General features: G+C 53.7%; 1 protein-coding gene and 1 long non-coding RNA gene across 12 annotated transcripts; one reads left to right on the top strand and one right to left on the bottom strand.

Moving 5' to 3' along the window:
* Positions 1 to 657: 657 nt before the first annotated feature.
* On the bottom strand, positions 658 to 15,522 carry LOC138104442 (thyroid hormone receptor alpha-like). 11 transcript variants are annotated; one of them, XM_069003739.1, is made up of 8 exons: positions 13,785 to 13,962; positions 13,419 to 13,598; positions 12,085 to 12,146; positions 10,076 to 10,375; positions 9,519 to 9,695; positions 7,776 to 7,903; positions 6,192 to 6,294; positions 4,756 to 5,312 (listed from the first exon to the last, which is right to left on the bottom strand). In XM_069003739.1, exons 2-8 carry the CDS (start codon positions 13,469 to 13,471, stop codon positions 5,302 to 5,304), a joined length of 834 nt encoding a protein of 277 aa, XP_068859840.1. In that variant the 5' UTR covers positions 13,472 to 13,598; positions 13,785 to 13,962; the 3' UTR covers positions 4,756 to 5,301. The 11 variants fall into 11 exon arrangements, 10 of the variants coding, with proteins under 10 accessions (XP_068859842.1, XP_068859840.1, XP_068859839.1 ...); XM_069003737.1 differs by lacking the exon at positions 4,756 to 5,312 and having other exon boundaries at positions 6,215 to 7,515; positions 10,076 to 10,205; positions 10,275 to 10,375; XM_069003741.1 differs by lacking the exons at positions 4,756 to 5,312; positions 6,192 to 6,294 and adding an exon at positions 658 to 1,177.
* Positions 15,523 to 17,969: 2,447 nt separating this feature from the next.
* LOC138104805 (uncharacterized) lies at positions 17,970 to 19,480 on the top strand. Its single transcript, XR_011148298.1, has 3 exons — positions 17,970 to 18,219; positions 18,300 to 19,335; positions 19,436 to 19,480. It is a non-coding gene; the product is annotated as an uncharacterized lncRNA (long non-coding RNA).
* The last annotated feature ends 4,005 nt before the right edge of the window (positions 19,481 to 23,485 follow it).

Raw genomic sequence — 23,485 nt, 5'->3', positions numbered from 1 at the left:
CAACTGAGAAGGAATGGCCACCTCAGCCCCTCTCCTTCATTACAGCTCTGCACCTTCCCCTACCTGTAGGTCATAGGGAGAGGTGACAATGGGCACTGAGGGAATCAGTTGGCTGAGCAAGCTGGCGGGCAGAAGGTCCAAGAAGCTGACTTGTAAAAAAAACCAAAACCTAGAAAGGTTAATCGTGATTAACCACATATCAGAAATGCCTTCCTCTCTAATGGTAAAGCCACTGACACACTTTTTCTCCTCTTGCTTTGTCATTTATCTCGTAAATCAACCCATCTGCTTTCAAACCAAACGTGCCAAGTAAATATGAAGATTATTAGGAAGCCTTTTTATTTCCCTAGAGCCAATTAAACAGCTGGAGGTTACATTTTTTTAATATTGCCAAGCTGTTACCAGGCGTAACAAAAGGCAGTTGGCTGCACACACAGCCCCGCAAGGTTTCACCGGGCTGATGCAGCAAAATCAAGGAACTTGTGCCTTGCAACCAGCTGCAAATGCCGGAGACGCACCGCTGATTTTATGGCAGCTGTCACACCAGAAGAGCTGATCCTCCCAGACAGTGGAAGTACACAATTAGGTCACATTAAACATCGAGAAAATGCCACAGCAGTTCCCCATGCCAACTACAAGTGAGTGATACTGGAAAACAGTTCCTAGCTGGCAAGAACCATCCCAGCATCAGTGCATAATTTCTGCTAAAAGTTTACAGATGAAGTCTGAGGGTGCAGAAGCGTGAGCAATCACCCAAACAGAGGGATTCATAACGCTTTCCCACAAGGCAGAGAAGTGAGACAGGCAAGCACCAAAGACTGGTTTATCCCCCCTGGGAAGCCACCGCTACCTCCTGTTCACAGAAACAGAGGGGCTGGCTACAGCATTCCTTCAGGAGGGTTTCCTTTAGGGCCAGAATAACAAGATGAAGCAGTGATGCTCACAGCAGAAGCTTCAGACTTGTGAAGGCTTTTTTTCCACGTACAACACCAAGCTCCTAGCCTTACCACAGGAGCAAAAGTATTTGCAGTGTCCTTACCATTGCACCCACACACTACAAAGTACGTCCTTGGCCAGAGGTGGACTAGCGAGAAAAGCACAGCCCACTCTGCTTACAGAAAGCCTTTTTGCATCCTGTCAGCACCACCTACATTCAGCTTAGTCCAGTCTTGCAAACCTGAAATCAAAGGTAGTTATGAAAGGTAGCTGTTGTCACAGGTAACAGACATTCTGTTGCACAATATTTGGTGCTCGCCACAAATTGCACTGAAACAACTTCTATGCCATTGCCACAACTGTGGTAATTATTTAAAACATGAATAAAAGGGCTCTGTACAGGAGGGCAATGCTGCATGGGGAGAGAACACACCACACCATGTAAACTTCAACACTGTGAGAAGTGTCAGTCTATGTCTTTTTACTCCCATATACTCCCATGTATCTTGAAACTACTTGTGGAGTCTACTGATTACAAAAGCATGGTAATTTTGCCTGTGATCAAAGACATAGCAATGATGCAGCAGCAAGCAGTGCACCTCAGGGAAATGTTACACAGTTTTTGGGATGGTAAGTGGGCAGCACAGCTTTCTCAGCACATGAATTAACACCTCAATTCTTTAAAAGTTTCCATTTTACCAGTTTCTTCACCAGGCTTTTTCAGTAGAAGCACTAGTTGTCACGATCAGCAGTCCTGCTGCAGTATCTCCTCTGCACGCATCCTCACAGAGCACCCCCATGCTTCGCTCCCAAACACAAGAGCAAGGCTATTCTTTACACTTTTAGGTCAGCCCTTTAGCACAGGCCAGGAGCAGCATCTCCTCCCAAAAGCAGCTGTCAGAAAGGCAGAGGCAGATATGCATGCAGGAAGTAACCTCCTGAGGTACTGCTGCTGCACTGCCCATGACCAGGGTCTGAGAGCAAAGCCATGCACCAGCACATGCTAAGAAGCAAGCTGAGGGCTTACAGGAAACAACCAACCTCCAAGATATTTTGAATTGTGAAACAATTTAAGCTACAGCCCAGAACAAAGACATCAAAGTTATGACACCCTCCTAAATCAGATTTAGTCTGGTCTGTCATGGCACAAGATTACAATGTCACACTTTCACAGAATGGTTAAAGATTGGAAAGGGACCACTGGAGGTCACCTAGCTCCCAGACATGCAAGGGTCCCCCAAAGCAGGTTGTTGAGGATTGTGTCCAGATACCTTCTGAAAACCTCCAAAGAGGGAGACTCCACAACTTCTCTAGGCAATCTGTTCCAGTGCTTGGTCATCCACACAGTAAAGTTCTTGCTCATGTACATCAGTTTCTGCCCGCTGCCTTTTGTACTATTGTTGGGCAAAACCCAACCAGAGCCTGGCTCCATCCTCTTGGCACTCTCCCTTCAGATACTGATAGACTTTGATGAGGTTCCCCTCTCTGGCGTCTCTTCTTGAGGCTGACCGGGGACAGCACCCTCAGCCTTTCCTCATACATGAGATTCTCCTTAATCATCTTTGTTACTCTAAGCTGGACCCTCTCCAGAGGCTCCATGTCTCGCCTGTCCTGAGGAGCCCAGAACTGCACACAGCACTCCAGATGTGGCCTCCCCAGGGCCGAGCGAAGGTGTGGGGTCCGTCCCTCCCGGGGAGGCTCCGGCGGCCTGCGTGAGGGCCGGGCAGGAGCGGGGCGCGCCGGCCGCTCCCTCGCGGGGCCGCGCTGGGCTCGCAGCGCTGCGGCTGCCGGGCCCTCGCTCCCGGCAGGGCCCGGCCTGGGCCCCACCGCCCGTGCGGGAGCACCGGCCGCCAGACCCGCCTCCCGGGACACAGCCCCGCTCCCGCCCGACCCCTGCCCCGCTTACAACACCTCGAGCCATAAGTGACAGCTGGGCTTCGCAGGACCGAGCGCGATGGAAAAAGGGAATCCAGCTGAAATACACATGGCCTCACACTCCCAAGCTGTAGGGTGGTCTGATGAGAGCAAGAGCTCATCAAGACAGGTCCAGCCTAACCTGGGGGAGACCTGGGACAGAGGAGCTTGAATGTCCCATACCTGGGAAAGCAACAAAAAGCCTTAACCAAAAATTATTTAATTCATTTATATTCAGCATTAAGTTCTCCTCCCTACCTCCCCATGCCCTCCCCACGACCCCAGCCAGCCTGGGTTTTGTAGAGTAATTTTAGGGCTCCGTGTTTCTGACCAGATCTCATCTACTGTGACATCTGAAAGAGCCCAGTGAGTGGAAGGCTCCAGCCCACAGATAGCCAAGAAAATCTAAGATTTCCTTGCTGCTCATGCAGTTTTCTCAGACTGTTTGTCAAAAGTTATTGGTGGCTATTTTTTAAATGAAAGGAGTAGAGAGAAAATAGCTTTGCGGCATATTGGGCTAGCAGATTGTTCAGACTCTGTACAGGGACAATAAAGCTTTTAGGATCCTTTGATTGACATATATAATGAATGTAGCTGTCAAACTTTTGTGCAGCAATTTTATTTTGTATTGGCAAGCTATTTCACTGGCCAGGGTTTTGCATAAAAGGAATAATTCACATTGTTGTGGTGCTGCTATTTACAGAGCCTAGAGGACAGTGGCATCACTACAATATAAATATTAATATTCAAATTTCTTTTGAAATACATAATTCTGTATGCAACCTATCCTACGTGCACATCTTCACACAGGGAGAAAGGCATTGGTCTGCAGAGAGAAGGGGGCCTGGAGCCGCTGGGGGTTGTTATTCATTCACTGATTCATTCTGTAGCCTTTGAAAAGCCACTTAGTTACTCTGCACTTTAATGTTTCTCTCTGTGGAGCAGAGAACAAAGCCTCAACACAAACTGCCATCACTGTTACCAGTCAGAGTGGCAGAGGTCACAGAGCCAGCATGGGGTCAAGGGGCTGCTCTGAGCAGCCCGTGTGTGCACAAAGCCCAGGACAGCTGTGCTCTTCTCAAACAGCTGCTTTCTCCTGCCGAAGCAGCGGCAGGATCAGCTTGGGCTACCTAAGACAGCAGTTGCTGCTTGCCCACTACCTTTCTTTGATTATGAACAATAACTTGCCAAGAAATCACTAGCCTCAGAGAAAACAGGCAGAAAGCAAACGAGAGGGCAAAGCAAAACATAAAGGAGAGAGGGGGAAAAAAAAATCCATATAAACAAGGATGACTCTCACACTCTATTTGCTATGCAGTCAAGCCCACAAGTGGGTTGTGTATCTGAAGGTGGAAATACAAAGACATGTCCTGTTCCCTGGGGAAAGGTAAGCAACTTCTCAAATTATCTTTAGAGGCTGTTATTAGCCTTGCACTAGCACTGACATACCCTGTGCCCAAAGCCACAGCATGCACACACTGTATCCATAAAAAGAGATATTCACAGCTCATAGAAGTGCTCATAGAAGTGCTGTGCAGCTCATAGAAGTGCTGTGCCCGTGCTCTGGTACCAGTATCATTTAAAACAAAACAAAAAAAAAGTTTGAGTAGCAAGTGAGCGCATGGAAAGGACTTGAACGGCAAGAATTTGGAAAGAGCATGGGAATCCAGCTTGGGGTGCTGAGGTCAATGGGCACACAATTTTTTAAGAGTGTACCAGGTTTGTTTGTTCAGTCATTCCTATATTCATTTTCAATTCCAGAGACAGGAGCTTCATGTCTAGCCCCAAAATAACAGCATTGTCTGAGACAAAGCCAACTTGGTAAGGGGTACCAGAGCTTTTCCCAGCCCATTTATGTAATAAAGCATTATATACAACTGTTGGAAAACATACCAGTTTAAAAATTTTTTATATATGACTTGGGCCAGGTTTGCTCATCTTTGCCTCAGGGAAAGGGAACTGAAGCTTCTTTCCAGGGCATTGTTTCTCTAGGTGAGGCCTGATGGGTTTAGCATTTCAAAAGACTAGGAGTAGCCCCAATAAGATAAAGCCATTGAGGGAACATCACCAGAACAGATGTCAGCGGCCATCTAAGAACATCTACCCCTGAAGATCTAATTAACATCAGAAGCGAAGAAACACAGATCTAATAGGAGACCAGATACTAGGAACTACACAACTTGAGACCAATGAACACTGACCCAATTCGTTTCTATGAGTTTTGACTGTAAAAAAGATCTGAAAATTCTAGTAAAGGTCATGTGTCATGGAATGATTCTCTCGGCACACCCGGGCTATGTGTGGATGAGATGATTTCTGTGCTACATCCTGGCCAGAGAATAAAGTAGTGCCTTGACTCTCTAACATTAAAAATGTTGCTGGAGGCTTTTTTGTTTTTCCTGCAGTTTCGGTGACACAACCAGGAAGCAGAACAGGAGCTTTATGGCCCTGTTACTTGGGTCCTAAAATACAGAGAAAGAAGACAGGGCAGAGAGCAAAGAAGAAAAACAGAGCTTTGTCCTCATTCACATCATAGCCCTGTAAGGCTTTGACCAAAAGATATAACTGTATAGTGAAACATCTATGGGGGACTCTCTTGTCTGGCACAGAGGGGTTCTGCAGATGGACTTCCAGGGCAGGGAAAGAGTACCAAGTCGGCAACACAAATTACTTCAGGCCAAACTCCAATACATAACTATAGATTCCATAGATACATCCAGCCTTAAGCCCAGAAGCAATACAGGTGGGGAGAACGGAGCCTGGGTGATTTAAACTACGTGTTTAAGCAGTTCAAGGTAACTGGAAGTAGCGCTGGTGCCTCTGGGTTTCTCTGTTCGTTATTTAAGGTGAACATAAAAACACAGAGTGCAGGAGCCCAAGGATGTTCCTCACTGGCTTCAAGCTGGCAGTTTCCTAAAAGCAGCGCTTGTTGCTTTCCTTGGTTTGCCGACCAGCAGTGCCACCTCCCCTCCCTGCTGCCATGGAGCTCAGCCTTCCCCAGTGTTAACAAAATGGCACGTTACTCTACTTGGCCAGATTTTAGCTCTGAGAATTTCATTCTGAACAGTTCAGCATCTGCTTTAGCCAAAACAGTTCCACTATTTCCAGGAATATTATTAAAGGAAAAATAGACTGCTTGGCACATGTTACATAAATTCAGGCAACCTTTTATATGAGGATCTCTAGCTTCAGAAGGGAAATTTTGAAATCTGGCAGAGAGGTGACCTTTGTGGTAGAAATGTGTCTATCCCTATTAAAACCTACCTAACTTTGGCCAGATTATAGAGCAGGGAAATACTGCAGTTAAGGGCGCAGTAAAGAGTTCTGAGAATTGCACTTACTTGCTGTTTCTGCTGTGGGCAAGAGGTCCCTTATCTCCTGCAGAGCTGCAGCTTGTGCTCCCCCACTACCTTGGCCAGTTATGGCTGCACAGGTCCTCCATGGCTGGATGACGAAATTACAGAGCCAAGGGTGAGCAGAGAGACCAGCATTCCATCTGACGTCTACATACATTCCCGTAATTTTCTGATACAGGACAGCCCCATCTGTCACACAGCCCAGGTTCAACGGCAGCATCGCGAGTGCTGCGCAGGCACGAGGGCACTGCAGAAAACAAACTGTGACCAAAAAAGTCAGGGCAATTACAATACATAGATGCACAGCTGGAAGAATTAATGTCAAGCAGACAATGGCATTACAGACGTCCCCTAACAATGAGGGCTTGAATCTGCTGTCTCAGTAAAACTCTCTAAATTAGGTTTGTGTGCAGCATACGGAGAGTTTCTGAAAGAAATATAAATATAGGCCATCATTCTGCAAAGCTTCACAAACCCAAACCCTTGCATTCAGGTGCCATCTCACTGACTTTGCTGCAAAATCAAGGCCATTCACGTTAAAAGCACAGACAAGAACATCTGCTCAAACTGAACTTGTAGAAAAAAGCCCCAGTCCTAGGTAAGGCAGAACACACGTGTTTTAATTTTTAAAGTCACTATGACACAGAGACTTGTTAAGAAATGCACGTGCTTTTAGATGTATAGGGCTGCTGGAAGGAAAGGCTGAAGTTTTTTTACAAATGCCTGTAGCTCATAGGTTAAGACTACCATCAGACCGATATCCTTCAACACTCCAACTTCAATACCAAAATTGTAAGAACCTCCTGCATTCCATTCCCTAGTACGGTAACAAGACAAAGTCCTCACCCACCCTGGATCGTCCAAACAATAGAATACAAGGTTGAAACGAGCCTTGTGGTTTGAGGGGCACCTTCTGCCCAAAAAGCCCAACTGTGCATCCAGATAAAAATGAACACCACAAATAGAGAGTACAAAAACCACGGAACACCGCTTCCAGCAGGCGCCCTCGTCGGTATTTAAAGGCGTGGCTCAGGCAACAGCAACAAAGCCCCGAGGCAAAAAGCCTGGGAGGTCGGGGTTGGGTTTTTTTCCATTCAAGCCACACGTGTTCCCCAGCGCCCATTACCGGGACTCGCTCCGGGCTGGCGCCGTTCCACGGTGCGAGGGGACCGGAGAAGCCACGCGACCCACGGCACCGGCGGCACTCGGTGCCCGGGGGCGGCCCCGCGCCGGGAGAGCCCCGCCCGCCCCCGGCACCTGGACAGCTCATCCTCTGCACCTGACACACTGGGGCACCGGGCTTTCCTTCCTATGGATAACAGGGGAGAACGAGGGGGGGAAAGGATGATGGACAGATGAGGGGGAGAGGGGGAAGAGAGGGGAGTCGGGTTGGGGAGCAGGGAGAAAGGAGGGCTGGGGGGATCAGGGATGCACAGGGGAGCTGGGAGAGAGGGTGGGAGGCACTGGGGAGAGGGTAGGAGGGAGGCTGGGAGAGAAAGGGAGAGTGTGGGGGAGAGAGAAAGAAACTGGGGGGGTCTCTGCTTTCCTACCCCCCCGCAGATCCATCACCTTCATCAGCAGCTTGGGCCAGAAGCGGGGAATGTTGTGTTTGCGGTAGTTGATATAGTGCTCAAAGGCCAGCAGATACATCTCCTGGCACTTCTCAATCTTCTCGACACAGATCAGCCCCGTCAGGTCTGCGGGAATCAGGGAATCATCAGGGGATTGTGGAATCATGGAATGGTTTGGGTGGGAAGGGACCTTAAAGCTCACTCAGTTCCACCCCCCTGCCATGGCGGGGACACCTTCCACTATTCCAGGGTGCTCCAAGCCCTGTCCAACCTGGCCTTGGACACTTCCAGGGATGGAGCAGCCACAGCTTCTCTGGGCAGCCTGTGCCAGGGCCTCAGCACCCTCACAGGGAGGAATTTCTTCCCAATACCCCATCACAATCTCCCCTTTTCAGTTTAAACCTCTCCTTGTCCTGGCACTCATTGCCCATGGAAGAGTCCCTCTCCCAATCCCATACCTGCAGGGATTCTCCCTCCCACAGGGCTGAGTGTCCCATGCACCCCCTGGGTGTTGGGGTGCCCACCCCACAGACCCACGTCAGCCTGGCAGGGGGCCCCAGGGCACCAAGGGGACCTGTGCTCCTGGGTACCAGGGATTGGGGTGCCCACCTCATGCTCCTGGGACCCCTCCCAGCCTGGCACAGCTGCCTGAAGCTCTGGGAATTGGGGTGCCCACTCCAAACCCCCCCAAAATCCAGGGGGGGCACGGTTTCCCACCCAACACACCCTGAAGATGTTGTGAGGCTCTGGCATCAGGGTGCCCACCCAACACACCCCCAAGACAGTCAGGACTCTGGGCATTAGGGTGCACACCCAGTGCACTTCCACGTGCTGGGGGTTGTGGGCAAGGGGGTGCCAACACAACAATCCCCGTGCACAGCCTCTGGGCATGGGGTGCCCTCCCAATTCCCCCTGAAGCTGCTGGGGATCTCTGGCATCAGGGCGCCCACCCAACACCTCCCCAGGACAGTGAGAACTCTGGGCATTGGGGTGCCCACCCAACACCCAACCCTGATTCCTCTGGCATGGGGTACCCACCCCATTCCCCCACTACTGGTGTGCACGCACACCTGAGGACATGAGCAGCACAGCCTGGAGCAGGGCCACCTCGGTGTCATCCAGGTTGAAGGCAGAGAGGGACTTGCCATGGTGGCATTGGGGAACGTGGTGTGGCCGTGTCACCCCTGGGACCCCCACAGCAGATGGGTCATTGGGGGGGTGTGGTGTGACTGTGTCCCCCGTAATGGACAGTGGGGTTTGGGGGTGCAGTGTGACCGTGTCCCACTCTGGGACCCCCACGGTGGACAGTGGCAGGGGGTGCAGTGTGACCCTGTCCCCCCTCCCTGAGACACCCCGGGGGGTGTGATGTGACCCTGCCCCCCCTCTGGGGCCTCCATGTCACCGGGGAACACTCGTGGCAGGGCCAGTGCAGCAGCCAGAAGAGGAAGCTGCGTGACAGGGCCAGTGACAGGGCCAATGGCAGGGCCAGGGCCACCCGCAGGCACAGCTGTCCCCTTTGGTCACTGCTCACCCCTGAACCCTTTAGGGGTGACCAGCTCAAGGACACTGGGCAATGTCCCAACCCCCCTCGACTGCCCAAGGACACCGGTGACATCCCAAACCCTGGCACTGCCACCATGTGTGTGCTGAGTGTGTGAGTGCTCAGCAGATCCTGGCTAGGGCTGGGGGCCAGGGTGGGGGACCGAGATGGTGACAGAGTCCCTCCACTGCATCCCCTCACCAGGAATTTCCGCTTCTGCTTCCAGTGGCTGCCCTGGGCATTGGTGCTGCGGTGGGCTTCTGTCACAAGGCGGATCAGCTCCCACTCCTCGGCGCTGGGGCGATGCTGCAGGGACTTGATCATCTCCTCCTTCTGCTGCCACTCCCGGTTCTCCTCGATCAGCTTCCGCTTGGCTACCTGCTTCGAGTCATCCAGCACCACTGCCGGACCCCCAGCATCAGCCAGGATCCCCCCACATCAGCCAGGACCCCCCATCCATGCATCCCACAGCTGCAGCATAGCACCCCATGGTGACCCCCCCCAGCCTCCTCCTGTGGCTGCTCTGGGCATCCCAAATTGCCCCATAGCACCAGGACCCCAACCCACCTCCCAAAAGCCCCCCACTATCATCTGGGATGCCCCCCAGTCAGCTAGGACCCCCCATTCATGCATTCTACCCCACTGCTGCATCACATACCAGCCCAGTCCTGCAGCTACTCCGGGTACCCCAATGTGCCCCAGGGTGTCGGGACCCCAACCTGCCCCCCAGCCGAGCCCCCCCACGCCCCCCAACTCACAGTCCATGGCCATGCCCACGGAGATGCACTTCTTGAAGCAGCAGAGCTGGCACTGGTTGCGGGTGATCTTGTCGATGACACAGGAGTAGGTGGGGTGCAGGTTCTTCTGGATGGTCCGACGGAAAAATCCCTGGGGAGGGCATGGGGGAGTGACCCAGTGAGCACTGCTGAGCCCCCCTAGCCCCCTGCCCCAAGTCACCTTGCAGCCCTCACAGGCGATGCAGCGGTAGTGGTAGCTGGCGGCCTTGTCCCCGCACACCACGCACTGTTCATCTTTGTCCAGGTAACTAGGGATGTACCCTGCGGGGACCCCCAGGTCAGGGACCCCCAGGGCACCCCAGAGCAGGGACCCCCGCAGCGGGGACTCATGGGGTGCTCCATGACAGGGATTCCCATGACAGGGACCCTCAGGGCACCCCAAGTCAAGGACCCCTGGAACACCCTGTAGCAGGGACCTTCCCACACACCCCACATCAGGGATCCTCCAGGAATCCTGAGTCAGGGACCCCCTTGCATGCCTCACATCAGGGACACCCCACACACCCCATGCCAGGGACCCCCAGTAAGCCCTCCCCTCCCTGTGCCTCAGTTTCCCCTCTGTCTGCACCCACTGTCTGCCCCACCACTACCCCTGCCCTGGCACGGGAAGGGTTAACACTGGGGGTGTGGGGGGGGGTGCCTGAGCCCCCCACGCCAATAAAGCCCCCATTATCCCATTATCTGGCCGGGAACCGGCAGCGGGGGGGGTCCCTGTCCCCCTGGCACACAGAGACCCACTGTCCCTGTCATTGTCCGTGGTCCCCCCGCCTGGCAGGCCAGGAACCAGCCCCCCACCAGAGTCCCCCCAGCCTCCCCACCACCGACTGCTCAGGGAAACTGAGGCACAGATTGCCCATGATGCATGGGGCGGTCCCCAGCACCCTGGGCCCCTCATGTCCCTCCCGGGAGCCCACCCTTGTGTTTTGGGGGGGCTGGAATTGGGGATCCCCGAAGGGTGAGAGGGATGGGAAAGGGACCAGATGCCTGGGTCCCCCCTGCATGGAGCACCTGTAACTCAGGGGAGTGTCCCCAGCACCCCAGGACCGCCGCACCCACCCGGGATCCCACAAACCCAGGCGTGGGCACCCCTCGAGCCCACTCTGGCGCTCTGCAGGTGCCGGATGCGGGGGTCCCTGGGTGCTCCCTCCCTCCGGGAGCGGGGCGGGTGCAGGGGATGGGCGGGAGCCGGACGCTTGGGTTCCCCCCTGGCCCCCCATCGGGTCCCGCCGGCACCGGCTGCTCCCCGCCGGGAATGGGGCAGGGCGGGGGGCAGTGCCCGCAGGGCCCCCCTTATCGCCCACCCCAGGGCGCTGCCGCCCCAATGGCGGCACCCCGACCCACGAGGCGCCGAGGGGGATGTGGGGGACTGGGACCCCAGCAGACCCTGCAGGGATGTGGGGTGCAGGGGGGGACATGGGAGTGGGGTATCCATGGGACTCTGGGGTGCCTGGGGGACATGGGGACCTTGGGGTGTCTGCCAGGGACATGGGGTGTCCACGGGACCCTGGCGTTCCTGGGGTGCTCACAGGGGATAAGGGGTGTCCGTGGGACTCCAGGGGACCCGGTCGAGACATGAGGCGTCCGTGGGACCCTGGGGTACCTGCATGGACACAGGAATCTTGGGGTGACCATGGGGGACAAGGGATGTCCATTGACTTTGGGGGACCCAGGTCATACATGGGGTGGCCAGGGGACCCTGGCAAGGACTTGGGGCCCCCAGGGTGCCTGCCAGGGACATGGGGTGTCCGTGGCACCCTGACTTGCCTGAAGAGACTTGGGGACCCCAAGATGTCCACAAGGAACACGAAGGGTATCCAGGGGTCCCTGGTAAGGACTCGAGGCCCCTACAATGCTCACACGGAGTGCCTGCAGAACCCGGCGAGCACATGAGGTACTCGGGGGACCCGGGGGTGCCCAGCAGGGCCATGGGGTGCCCGGGGGGGTTCGGGGGGTGCCGTGGGTCCCCGTACCTGACATGCTGCTCTTCACCAAACATTGGCTGCTCTTTCTTTTGCGCTTCCCATCCAGCCACCTACGGGAGGGGGGTGACAGGCTGAGAGGGTGCCCACGGATTCCCGCTGCACCCCCCCAAACTTCCAACAGCTCCCCCAAAACCCCCCTCGAACCCCCTTCTCTGCTGGGAAATGGGCAGCCCCCACCCGGGGGTCCCAGTGCAGCGATGTCACAGGCGGGGTCCAGCCCGGGAGTGCGGGATGGGGGGGGTAGGAGAGGGCCCTGGGGACCCCCCCCACCCAGAACACCCCTGTCGGGACCCCCCCCCTCCGGGACACGACACCGCCCTGGGGGGGCTGGGACCGAGCGGGGGAAGGGAAGGGAAGGGAAGGGAAGGGAAGGGAAGGGAAGGGAAGGGAAGGGAAGGGAAGGCGGGTGGGGGAGGGGAAGGAAAAGGGTGGGGGAGGGGCTCCTTCCCAGTCAAAGACAAAATGTCCTTTTGGCTGAGCGGAGAAGTGACGTCATCGGGGCTCAGCCAATGGCGGGCGGCGGGGGTCCGCGCGCGCCCGTCCCCGCGGGGGGGGCCCGGGGCCGCGGGGATCGGCACCTGCGGGGGGGGAGCCCCGGGGACCCCGCATCCCCCGGGGCCGCTCCAGCCCAAGGGGACCCCGGGCCGCCACCCCCCACCGGGGGCCCGAAATAGTCCCGGGGGGGGGTGGAGGGTGAGGGGAGGGGGCGGCTGGGAGAGGCACGAGTGGGGGGACACCATGGCGGGGCACGAGTGGGGGCATGTGGGCGTGGGGACACAGGGACACCAGGGGATGGACCTAGCCGGTGACATGTGGGGGGCAGGGGGACACGCAGGACATGGGCACGTGTGGGGATACCCAGAACGTGACATAGGGACACTTGCGGACATGTGGGGTACAGCGGGGCTGGGGGACACCTGGGGTACGGGGATGTACAGGACATGGGGACACCCAGGTTCGGAACATGAGTGGGGACACATGGGGTGGACGGGGACATGGGCACAGGAACAAAAAGGGCACCCAGGACACAGGGACACACGAGGCATGGACATATACACAACCACACAGGGACACATGGGGACACAGGGGGTACCCAGGGCACGGACACATACGTGACCACGCAGGGATGCATGAAGGCACACTGGGCACGACGACGCAAGAGACACAGTGGGCACTGGGACATGGAGACACTTGGGGACACACACGGCATTCGGACACAGAGGGCACAGCCAGGTATGGGCCACACAGGGATGTGCTGGGACACGCCAGGCGTGGTGCCACACGTGTCCGCCGCATGTCCCCGTGCTGGGGTGGGAGCTCACCGGGTGTCCTCTGGCTCCAACAGCGGGTCCAGGGTGCTGGGCTTCTGTTCCATTCACTGCAATTCCATCAAGGAGCGCTCAGCACCGACCGAGGGGGCTCCGGCGCCACGCGGGGGGCCACGCCGCGCACCCCATGGTGCCCCTCAGTGCTCAGCACCGCGCAGCATCCCGGGCTGGATCCTGCGGGACAGGGGGGTCAGCCCAGACCAGCCGTGGGGGACACAGAGGGGACACCCAGGGAGGGGTGTGAAGCCATAAGGGACCCCCAGGAGCTGTGGCCACCGGGGAGGACTGGGTGTGAGCATGCAAGAAGGGAGGGAAGGAGGAGTATAAGGGCAGGAGAAAGAGGGGGAGCGGGGGCCTCACCTGGGCCACGCCCGGGGAGGCCGGCCCGGCCGCAACCTCCCCAGGCTCTAAGGGAGCAAATGGCGGCAGGGGGCGAATTCCGGGGCTTCAAACACCTCGGCCCCACGCACCTGAGCCGGGCCCGGGACCGCCCCAGAGCCCCGGCCCCGCCCGGCCCCGGGGCCCGCCCTGCCCGGCACGGGGGCGGCTCCATCGCTCGGGGCCCCGCCCCTCTCTCCCGGGCCGGACCCGCCCCGCGCACCGGGGCCGCTCCCGGGACCGGGGCTCCGGGTCCTGCTGGCGGCCGCTGCGGGTCCCGGGCGGCGCCGCCTCTTCCCCGGCGGGATTGGGGCTGGCATCGGGACCGGGAGGAGCCGCTCCGGGACGGGCGCTGGGGCCGAGCCCGGCGCTGCCGCTCCTGCTCCGGCCGGCTCTCCGCGGGGAGCCGGGGCTGTGCCAGCGCCCGGGCAGCCCCGGGATCCCGAGCCGGGCCCGACGCGCCGGGCCGGGCTCCGCTCAGCCCTGAGCCCCTCCCGGAGCCCGCCTTGGGCCCCACGACGCGGCCCCGGGCTCTGCCGCCAGCCCCGGACGCGGCGCTGAGTCGCTGCTCCCGAGCTCTGCGTGAGGCCGGGGAGCCCGGCTTCGGGCTGTGCCTAAGGCAGGACTCGGAGCTCAGAGACACAGACTCGCCCTAGCCCGAAAAGCCCGCTTTGAGCATCAAAACACAGCCCTTGTGCTTTAATTCAGGTCCAGCAAAATGCAGCACTTCAGTTTCTCTTTGTGAGCCCAAACACACAGGACTGGCTCTCTTCCTCAAGCCCTGAAAACAGGATTTAGTCACTGTTTCGGAGTCCCAGCACTGGCCGTACCAACCTGCTCTCAGGACTCTGTAGATAGAGAAATGCTGCTAGGAAGGATTTTCTTGCTATTTTCTAAGTCTGTGAGAGACTGCACAAAATCCCAGCCCCTCCCAAGCTGCAGCTCCTCACACCAAACCTCGGGGGAATCCCTGGTGCTTCCAACACTGCTGCAACCCCACCTGGAGCTGAGCTTCCAAGGTGTCTAATCCACATGCAAGCCTGGATAGTCCAAAACCTGCAGGAAAAGAGGAGGCAAAATGAAAAGGAAAGGGGGGGAAAAAACCCAGAGTTTTGGGTTTTCCCCGCGTTTGCAACAGGATTGAAGGGCAGGATAGAGAGGTAAAGAAGTACCAAAGGCTGCAGTATTTCAGGTGATTCCGAAGGGAGAACCCATTAGTTACAATAGCATTAGTAAAGGCAAACATCTCCTATTCCCTCATTTTAAGGGGTTCAGTTGAAGCAAACTCCCCTTTTTCAGCATTTTAAGGGTTTAAATCCACACTTCTACCCATGCCCTGGCATCAAATCTCTCACAAGGGAGCGAGCCCAGTACATATATAACCTAATGCTGCCCAAGAGTCCATTACTTTTCTTGTTCTTATTCATGACACTTATGGCCCTAACTAGAAGCCCCAGCGGGAGCTACACCATTTATACTACTACTATTCTTCTCTTGCCTACTTAGTTGCCTACAGCATACTACCCAGGAATGACTAATGAACAATTACACATGTTAACAAGGAATTACCCAACTCACCTGCCTATGCTGCTGAGACAAGAAGCTTCTTCTCTTACCTGTTATCTACTCTTTTGGCAGGTGTGGCTGTAGTAAAAAAAGAAGGCACCTACAGAGCCCCTTACTCCCCTGGAATTTAAGTCAGAGCAGCCAAACAGCTACAACTCCTCCCAGTGCTTTTATCCCTGATGGTAAAATTGCCTCCTCCCTTTTCCCGGGCATTGTGGGAACGAGAGGCGGGCCTGGCCAGGGGTATATTAACCCCAGTCCTGGGTAAAAGAGGCCCATTTCCTCTGTGGGGTTAGTTGGGGTAAGGGTGTCTTCTTATTTCTGTGAAGGGGGTCTTTTGGGTTTTCTCAGCTTTTTTTCAGCAGGTACTTTTGGTATCTGAAGTAATAGAGGCTTTGAAGACTCTGTGAAGAAGATAGCATTAAGTGCATGGTTCATGGCAACTTCCTGAAATTCCAGATTGTGTCAGGTACGATACTTCAGTTTTTTCAGCAGATTCATTTTGCTGCAAGAGGAAGCTACCCTGGGTCCAAGATGACATTGGAGATGGAGGCTTCTGATAGGTAAGCTAAGGACTGTAAGTATGAGTGGGAGTGGGAGCAGGGTCCCAGTTAGTAGCTGACTTGTTGGGATTTGGCTTGTATGCCACTCCACGGGTGCATTGATTTTGGTTTTCTTTGTCATAGCTGACTAAGATGCCAACCTGGTGATCACAGTGCCTTTGGAGAGGGCTGAGGTGGACTCCTTTTGCATCCAGTGTGGATTCACCTTGTTGGTCACCTAAAAGCTAAGTTGGGGGCCAGGACCTAGAGATGGGATGATAGCAGGGTAGTGGGTTGGAAATTCCTGGGAGAGATGTAAAAATTAGTGTAGGGGAAAGGGATGCTCTCCAAGGGGCTTGTTAGGTAAGCTAAAGGGAGTAGCCCTACTTTTGATTGCAACTGTAGGGTGTGCAGCGCAGAGCAGTTCCAGTGTGTGTTGTCTCGTCCCGTGTGTGTTTTGTGTCTCTGGCATCCCTCGGATCAGATCTCTGTGCCTTTTATCCTTAAGGGGCTTATCATAAGCATTGGCCATCATCTCTAGCTTCTTGAACTTTCGTACTTCTTGGTAGGATGCCAATGTCACTTGTTCTTTTACCAGTGGGCTTGGCCGCATCTTGGAATCACATCTTGGAAGCATTGAGTCAGATGTCTTTTGAGGCCTTGTTCCTGGCTGTACTGCCATCCATCCTTTCCAGCCGTGAGCTGTAATGTCCTGGGGCTTGTAAGCTTGTCAGGAGATGGGAGCATTCTAAATGTGGCATTGTCTCTCACAGCCATCTTGATCATTGTGACTGACAGTTCTTAGAACAGGTCACTGTTACAGTCTTTTCTTCTGCTCCTTAGAGCCTCCTTCATCCACCATTGCCACACCCTCGGTTGTCTCTTTTGGCGTCGTCTCTTCTTCTTGCCATCGTTCTTCTTGCCGAGAGCTTTTTTTATCATCCTTGTGTCCTACTGTTTGTAGTATAATGTGTTGAGTTTGTGTCTCACCTGGAATTGCTCTGCCCTGTAGAGTAGTCCTGAGGAGGGGTAGGTGGAGAAGAAAGGAGACTTTAGAGGGAACCTTTTGCTTTGCTTAGCCACCCGAGCCACGCCTCGCACAGAGTGACTGTGGCTAGTCTGTGTGGTGTTCAGTGCAGATGTGGGAGTGGTGCAGTGGTGTCTTGCAGTTTTATAGTAGTTTGTCCTAAGGCCCACTGTTGTGGGATCCTAGGCAGTTTGCTTTGAGGAATGAGAACTTGGGAAAGGCTAAGCTTTCCCTGTCTGGGTAACTTTGACAAATAATTCTTTTGCAGATGGCTAGGATGTAAACCTGGTATGAACAGAGGAGGCCAGAGGAGCACAGCAACGAGGTGGGTCGGTGCCTGAAGTCCAAGCTATGGCCTGACTTTGGGCTCTACGTTTACCTCACTGTTGGGACTTTCATTTTGAAGATGTGAAGTGCTTGAAGCAGCAGGGTATTGGCACTGGGGGGACCATGAGCTGGATGAGTATTGATTCCAGCACAGAACTGGATGTTACTGGAGTTGTTGTATTAGTGATGAAACTATAAGTAGCCTTTGATTTTTTGTGTTTTACAGGTGGTCTGCAGCATTCAAATTGCTACTCCAACATGAGAGACACCCTTCCAGACAGAGGTCACAGTCGAGCACTTTCAGGTGGAACCTGCCTCGGCAATGCAGCACTTTTGGACACTACATCGGTATGTGCCTTTCCATTTTGTTTTGCCCCTTCTCCCTTGGGAAGGTTGGTCATCATTCAGCTTTTCAGGGGTGGTGTTTCATGGTGGTTATGTTGCAGGGCTGTTCTTTGTCCTTATTTTTAGGAAGTAAACCTGGATATCAGCAGTCAAGGTCAAAGGAGTGAGGTAAGCAGTGACCAGTGGACACAACCAGTTATTGCTTGGGTGCCAAATTCTGGGGCAGCTCAAAGCATGCATTGTCTAAGCATCCATTTGTGTGTTTTAGGTGGCCCACTCGTATTATGCCTACAGGGGCTGAACCCCCTCATGGACCAGCTGATGGAGCCAGTTTATCACCTTTGAGCTGCCCCTGTGAGCCTTCCAGAACTATTACAGGACTCTGCGATGAAGCCTGTACCTTTTCTGTTTGAAGGTGCCATCTGGGCAGCCTTTGGCAATGGTTGAGGAGTTGCAGCGACTCGGGGAGGGAGGGAGGAGCAAGGGTCCACTCAAGTTTCAGCAATGCCCCATCACCTTGTCTCCTTTTAACCCAGGTATACCCTGCGCCGGCAGCCTTGGAGTGCGGCCACGGTGTATGAGCCGAGGACCGGGGCGTTCTCAGGAGACGGTGAGTAGTGGGATTGTTGGGTTTTGGCTGATGTGCTGCTGAGTTCAGGCACTGATATTTGGTTTTCTTTCTTGTAGTAGACTAAGAGAGAACAGCTCACTGAGGGCAGGAACTCCCCAGAGGACGAGGCGGCCTTCTTTTGCACCTGATGAGGATTTGCATCCCTGGATATCCGAGAGCTAAGTCGAGGGCTACGCCTCAGGGAGGGGGATGAGAGTGGTGTGCTGGGTCAGGACTTGGTGGGAGGGATTTTTGAATTAGCTTTGGAGATGGGGATGTCCACGAGAGGGCCCCTTAGGCCGTGTAAAGGGAAAGTCTCACTTTTGATCACAATGCTGAGGTGTACAGGGCAGAGCAGTCCCGGTGCGTGTTGTGTCACTTGTCTATTGTGTGTTCTGTGTCTTTTGGGCATCTTGTGTCACATGTCTTCTGCCTTACCCCTTTGAGGGGCTTATCAGAAATGCTGGGCATCATCCTTAGCGTCTCCTTTGCGTTCCTTGGCCTGATGCTGGTACCCTTGAACCTTTGACTTGCAAGCTTGGACATGCATCGGAATCGCATCTCTCTTTAGCAATATCGAGTCAGACACCTTTTACAGTCTTGTTCTGAGCTGTATTGACAGCTGTGCACCACAACGATCCATTATAACAGATTAGGACTTGTGAGAATGCGAGGATAGGTGGAGGATTCCAACCGTATGGTTCTCGGGCATCCATCTTTGCGGTTCTTGGCATAAGTCCTTCTGTTAGGGTCTTTTTCTGCCGGAGTTCTTTGAGCCTCATCGGCCTCATCTAGGTCATCTCATTGGTAATTCTTCTTGCTGAGAGTTTCCTCTCCTTGTTGCATCCCCTTGTTTGTCATCTCCTGTGTCACAGGTGTCTGTGTGTTTGGGCCGGGGCTGCTTTGCCCTGCTACATGGTCTGGGTGTAGGTGTAATAGGATAAGTCCTAGGGACTTGACATTTGTAATGTAGGGATTAGTTGGACTCAAGATAGTATTTCTAGATTGACACAAGATGTCTGGAGCTGGTAAGTTCTCATGCAGTACTTTGACTTTTGTCATAACTTTCTTTCAGCTGCAGATGGATTGAACCTGTGACAGAGTGCCCCATACCAGGTGAGGTGGTTCCCACAGGAAGGTCAGTCACCGTTTGTCTTTGCAGGGCAAATGTAAATGGTGACTGTGTTACAGCTTTGTTCTTCATCTTTATTTGTAGGAAGTAATGCTGAATAGCAGTGGTCAAGGTCGATGGAGCGAGGTGAGCGGTGACTGGTGGACAGAATGAGTTGTTACTGCTTGGGTATCAGTTTCTGGTGCAGCTCTAAGCATCCGTTTTTGTTTGTGCATTTTAGGTGGTCCACTGGGAAGGTGTCCTGGCCCTGGGGATGCTGGAGGCCAGGTGCGTGTAAGCTTAAGGTATGGGTGTGGTGTACTTCAGTTGGAGCAGGGAGGCTGTGGTTTCAGTCTCTCAGCATGTTTTTCTGCTTTGCTTCTCTGCAGGTGCTGCTGCTGCCCTAGGCATGCCAAGGGACAGAGGCGAGCAGGTGAGTTGGTATTTAGGTGGGGCGACTGATAGGTGAGAGGTACGTGGCAGCATGCGAAGCGTGTCCCTTTTTGCTTTGCAGGCATCGTCCGGGCCACCTCCGGAGTCGGATTGAGATTTGAGGTGAGCCTGGGCCAGCGGTGCAGAGGGAGCCCGTGCATTATTCTTCTGGAGGGCGATAGTCACAGTTTGTTTTGTTGTCTTAGGTACCACAAGTAGGTGCAGAGCCTAAGTTTGGAAACGGCCGGTAAGCGATGAGCCTCGGCAGTTATGAGGGAGAGGGGCGTTGTGCAAGGGGTCACTTCTGGGACGTGTCATCACAGTCTGAATTTTGTCATTGTTCTCTGTCTTTTGCAGCCGCCGAAGTGGACTGTGGGCCATGTATTGACGTCCACGGTGCTGAAGCATTGTTTTCTGTCGAGGATGGATTTCGTCTGCTGGTCTTCAGAGAGCTAAGTGTGGGGACTGTTGGTTGGGAGAAGGCAAACACCTTTGGAATCACAGGAGGCAATTTGAAGTTAGCTGAGAGGAGAGGGCTGTATTGGGCCGGGCCCCTTGGAGGTTAAGGGAGTTTTTCTTCAGCATCACTCGAGCCTTTGCCGGGCCGGGCAGTTCCAACCCATCTCCATGTTCTCGTGAGCTTCGCATCACTGGATTTTGAGTCTTGATGTCATTGTCCGTCTTTTCACCCGAGGAGCCTGCCTTCGGGTCTGGCATGATTGCCATGGTCTAAATTTTGCCTACTCTTCAGTGTAGCCACACTCTTGAGCATAACACGCGGGCATCTTGCATCTTGGCCATTTGTCGGTCGGTCATGTTTTGTGATGTCACTTCAGCCTTTGGCGGCAGAATCCTTCTCTAGGGAACCCTTTGTATCACCTGGCAGTCGTTGCCTCCTTCTCTAGGCCTGCTGCACTTCTTGAGCATCCTCTTACCAGCTTTGGCACTAACTTCTCATAGGGAGTTTACATTTCACTGTCACATACTACTGCCGTAGAGCCTTCTTTCCTTCGGCATCGTGGGCCTCTGGCTCATCTTGCACTAGGAATCTTGGGTCCATCAGGTGAAACTGCTGGGCAGTTTCAATTTGTGTCTGTGATGTGGTTTGTGTCCGTTGTCTTCAGTGTCACAGGGCTTTGTGATGTCTCAGTTCTTTACAGGCATCGTTATGGGCCATATCGGCAGCGGGAGTACTTGCATACTTTCCTGGATTGGGCTTATTCTGGCATCTTTATGGTTTTGCTTTTTGAGACCAGAAGTACACAAGATGTTCCTATCCATCTTCCTTCTCAGTTTTGGTAGTATCTTTTTTCATGTGCCATTCCCTTGGACTTCTATATGCAGTGTACTAGACCCTCCTCACTGCAGTAGTTCCATAGCTTCCGTCACCTCAAAGCATCCTGGTCTCAAGAATTTATCTTCTGAAGCGTTCTCTCAAGTCTTCGTGTCATCTTTGCTTATATTTGATGCACTGTGTGTCCATGTGCCACTTATGCTTGGAGCTGCCCTGCCCTGGCACATTCAGTCATGGCTCGTTTGAACAGTTTTAAAACTCTCCCTCTCTTGTCTGTGGGCTTTTGGGTAGAAAGCTTATGGGCCTGGTGTGGGGATAACTCCTAGCTGTCAGCTACTTGTAGACTGCCTCATGCTGTCTTGCAGGTCCCCGAGGCAGATTTTGATCCCTATGGTCACTGATGCTACCAATTTTCCCAGGATCTACTGTTCCACATCAAGGAGCAGCAGATGGAAGATGCTTTAACATCTTCTTTAGGGGGGGGGTGTTTCTAGTAAGGGCTGCAGTCAGAGTGTAAGCTGAAGAAGGGGTGTCTGAGAGTGTGTCTGTCTGTGTGTGTGTTGACTGGCTCTAACCTTATGTGTGTGGTGGTTTTTGCCTTTCAGGTTCTTCAGTTCATTTTAAAATTTTGAATACAAAAAGCCCAGCTGGTCCTGCCCATGCTGTGGGGTTAGTCAGAGGGACACAGGGTTCCTCTTCTCCTCTCTGCTGGGATGAACTGCCTAGGGAATACCATTTCTGACAGCCCAGTCCTACTTGTGTCTTTTGGAAAAGGGCAGAGGTGAAGAGGCAACTGCCAGAGTTCCTTGGGGATGATGGAGTTGTGGTGTTTGGCTGTGCCCGGAGGGGCAGGTTGGGCATTATTTGTGTGTCTGAGGACTGGTTTGGGTGTTGGGGAGCCCAGGGAGCTGAGCTCTCAGTGCATTCCCAGCTCTCCCAGGGGTGGGAGCTGGTGCAGGGCTGGGTGACAGCCTCTGGTTGGGCTCGGGGCAGGCACTGGCCCCGGCACAGACACGGGGTGGTTTGGGGACGCTTGGGGAGCAATGGGAGGAAAATGAGGGATGGTGCTGGGCAGAGCGATCAGCCTGTGCTCGTGTCAGTGCAGCTGTCCAGGGCACTGGGATCTGGGTAAAACTCCAGCTCTCCTGGTGTTCAGGGATGCAAGGTCTGAGGGACTGGATTTACCTGGGGCTTTCCAGGAACAAGGGGAAATGTGGTGCCAGAGCTGTGCCCCATCAGGTTGTGTTTCCCTTTGGGGACAGGGAGTCTCTGGGCTGAGGTGAGATTGCTGTGTGAGTGGCAGGGAACAGGGAGCTCAGAATTGCAGGCACTGATGGAATAATTGTCTTAGGTCTATTTGGTTTGTGTTTGTGAAAACTGGGATTTGGGCTGGAGAGGTGCTCTTGGGAACAATGGATAGAGTACATTTGCTCTATGGATGTGTAAGGAAGGACAGGGAAGGGGAGTATTTATAAATTGTTATCAGTATTTCATGCAAATTTGGGGTGGAGCGTTGATGTAGGTGGGTGGGTTTGGCTTGGGCCTGTCAGGACTAACCACAAAGAATCCAACCAAGCCCCTGACCCCTCAAGGCATCTGTGAAACACTTCCGCAGAAACCCAAGTCAGAAATCCAGTGATAATGGAGGTAAAATTATAGATAATTGCCTATGATCGGTGGGGAATTTCCTTTGGAATTATCAACCAAGGCAGAGCATATCTTTCAGCTCTTTTCCTGGTGTGCAGTTTCCTCTCTGGTTTAAATGAGTTTGTGTGCTCCTGTTAACAAGCAGTGTGTTTTCACCCTGAAATTTGGGGTGATAGTCTTTCTCTAGTGTTTTTCCCACAACTGACTCATCCTTTCCATGAATAGTCCATGTTGTTCTACACAGCTGCTTTGGCCCTGGGTCAGAGAGAGAGAAGGGAAATGACTTTTTAGGGCGTTGAAATTTCTCCCGGCAGGAGTGGGACGGTCTTGCCCCTCCCCAAAGCCCTGCAGGCGCATGGGAGTAGCTCAGTGCCGGCGCAGCTCTCTGAGCAATAACAACGCTTGGGAGGTTCGAGTGTTGATAACAACTCTCTTGTCTCTTGGTAGCAGTCCTAGGTGGAGGAGAGGAAAACAGGAACTTGTGTTATTCATGGAAAACCTTCTGCTGTTTCTTGTGCAGACTTTTAGATCTTTGTATGATTTACTATCCAGTGTCTGTAGGTAGAGAATGACTTATTTGAGGTAAAAATTGAGATAATCAGTAATGGATAGGTATGGAAAATGTTTGAAGTAAACTTGAGGTGACCTGTAGTGGAGAGCATGAAGATTTTGAAGTAAACTATAGCAATCAGTTGTGCACAGGTAGGGAAACTTCTGGGGGTAAAATACAAGGTCATCTCTAGGTGAGGGAATGAACACTTTTTGAGGTAAACTGAGTGAAT

Source organism: Aphelocoma coerulescens, chromosome 1A, assembly GCF_041296385.1.
Source record: "Aphelocoma coerulescens isolate FSJ_1873_10779 chromosome 1A, UR_Acoe_1.0, whole genome shotgun sequence".
Taxonomy (NCBI): Eukaryota; Metazoa; Chordata; class Aves; order Passeriformes; family Corvidae; genus Aphelocoma; species Aphelocoma coerulescens.
The sequence above is the reverse complement of the archived record's forward strand: the minus strand, read 5'-3'. Positions and strand labels throughout refer to the sequence as shown.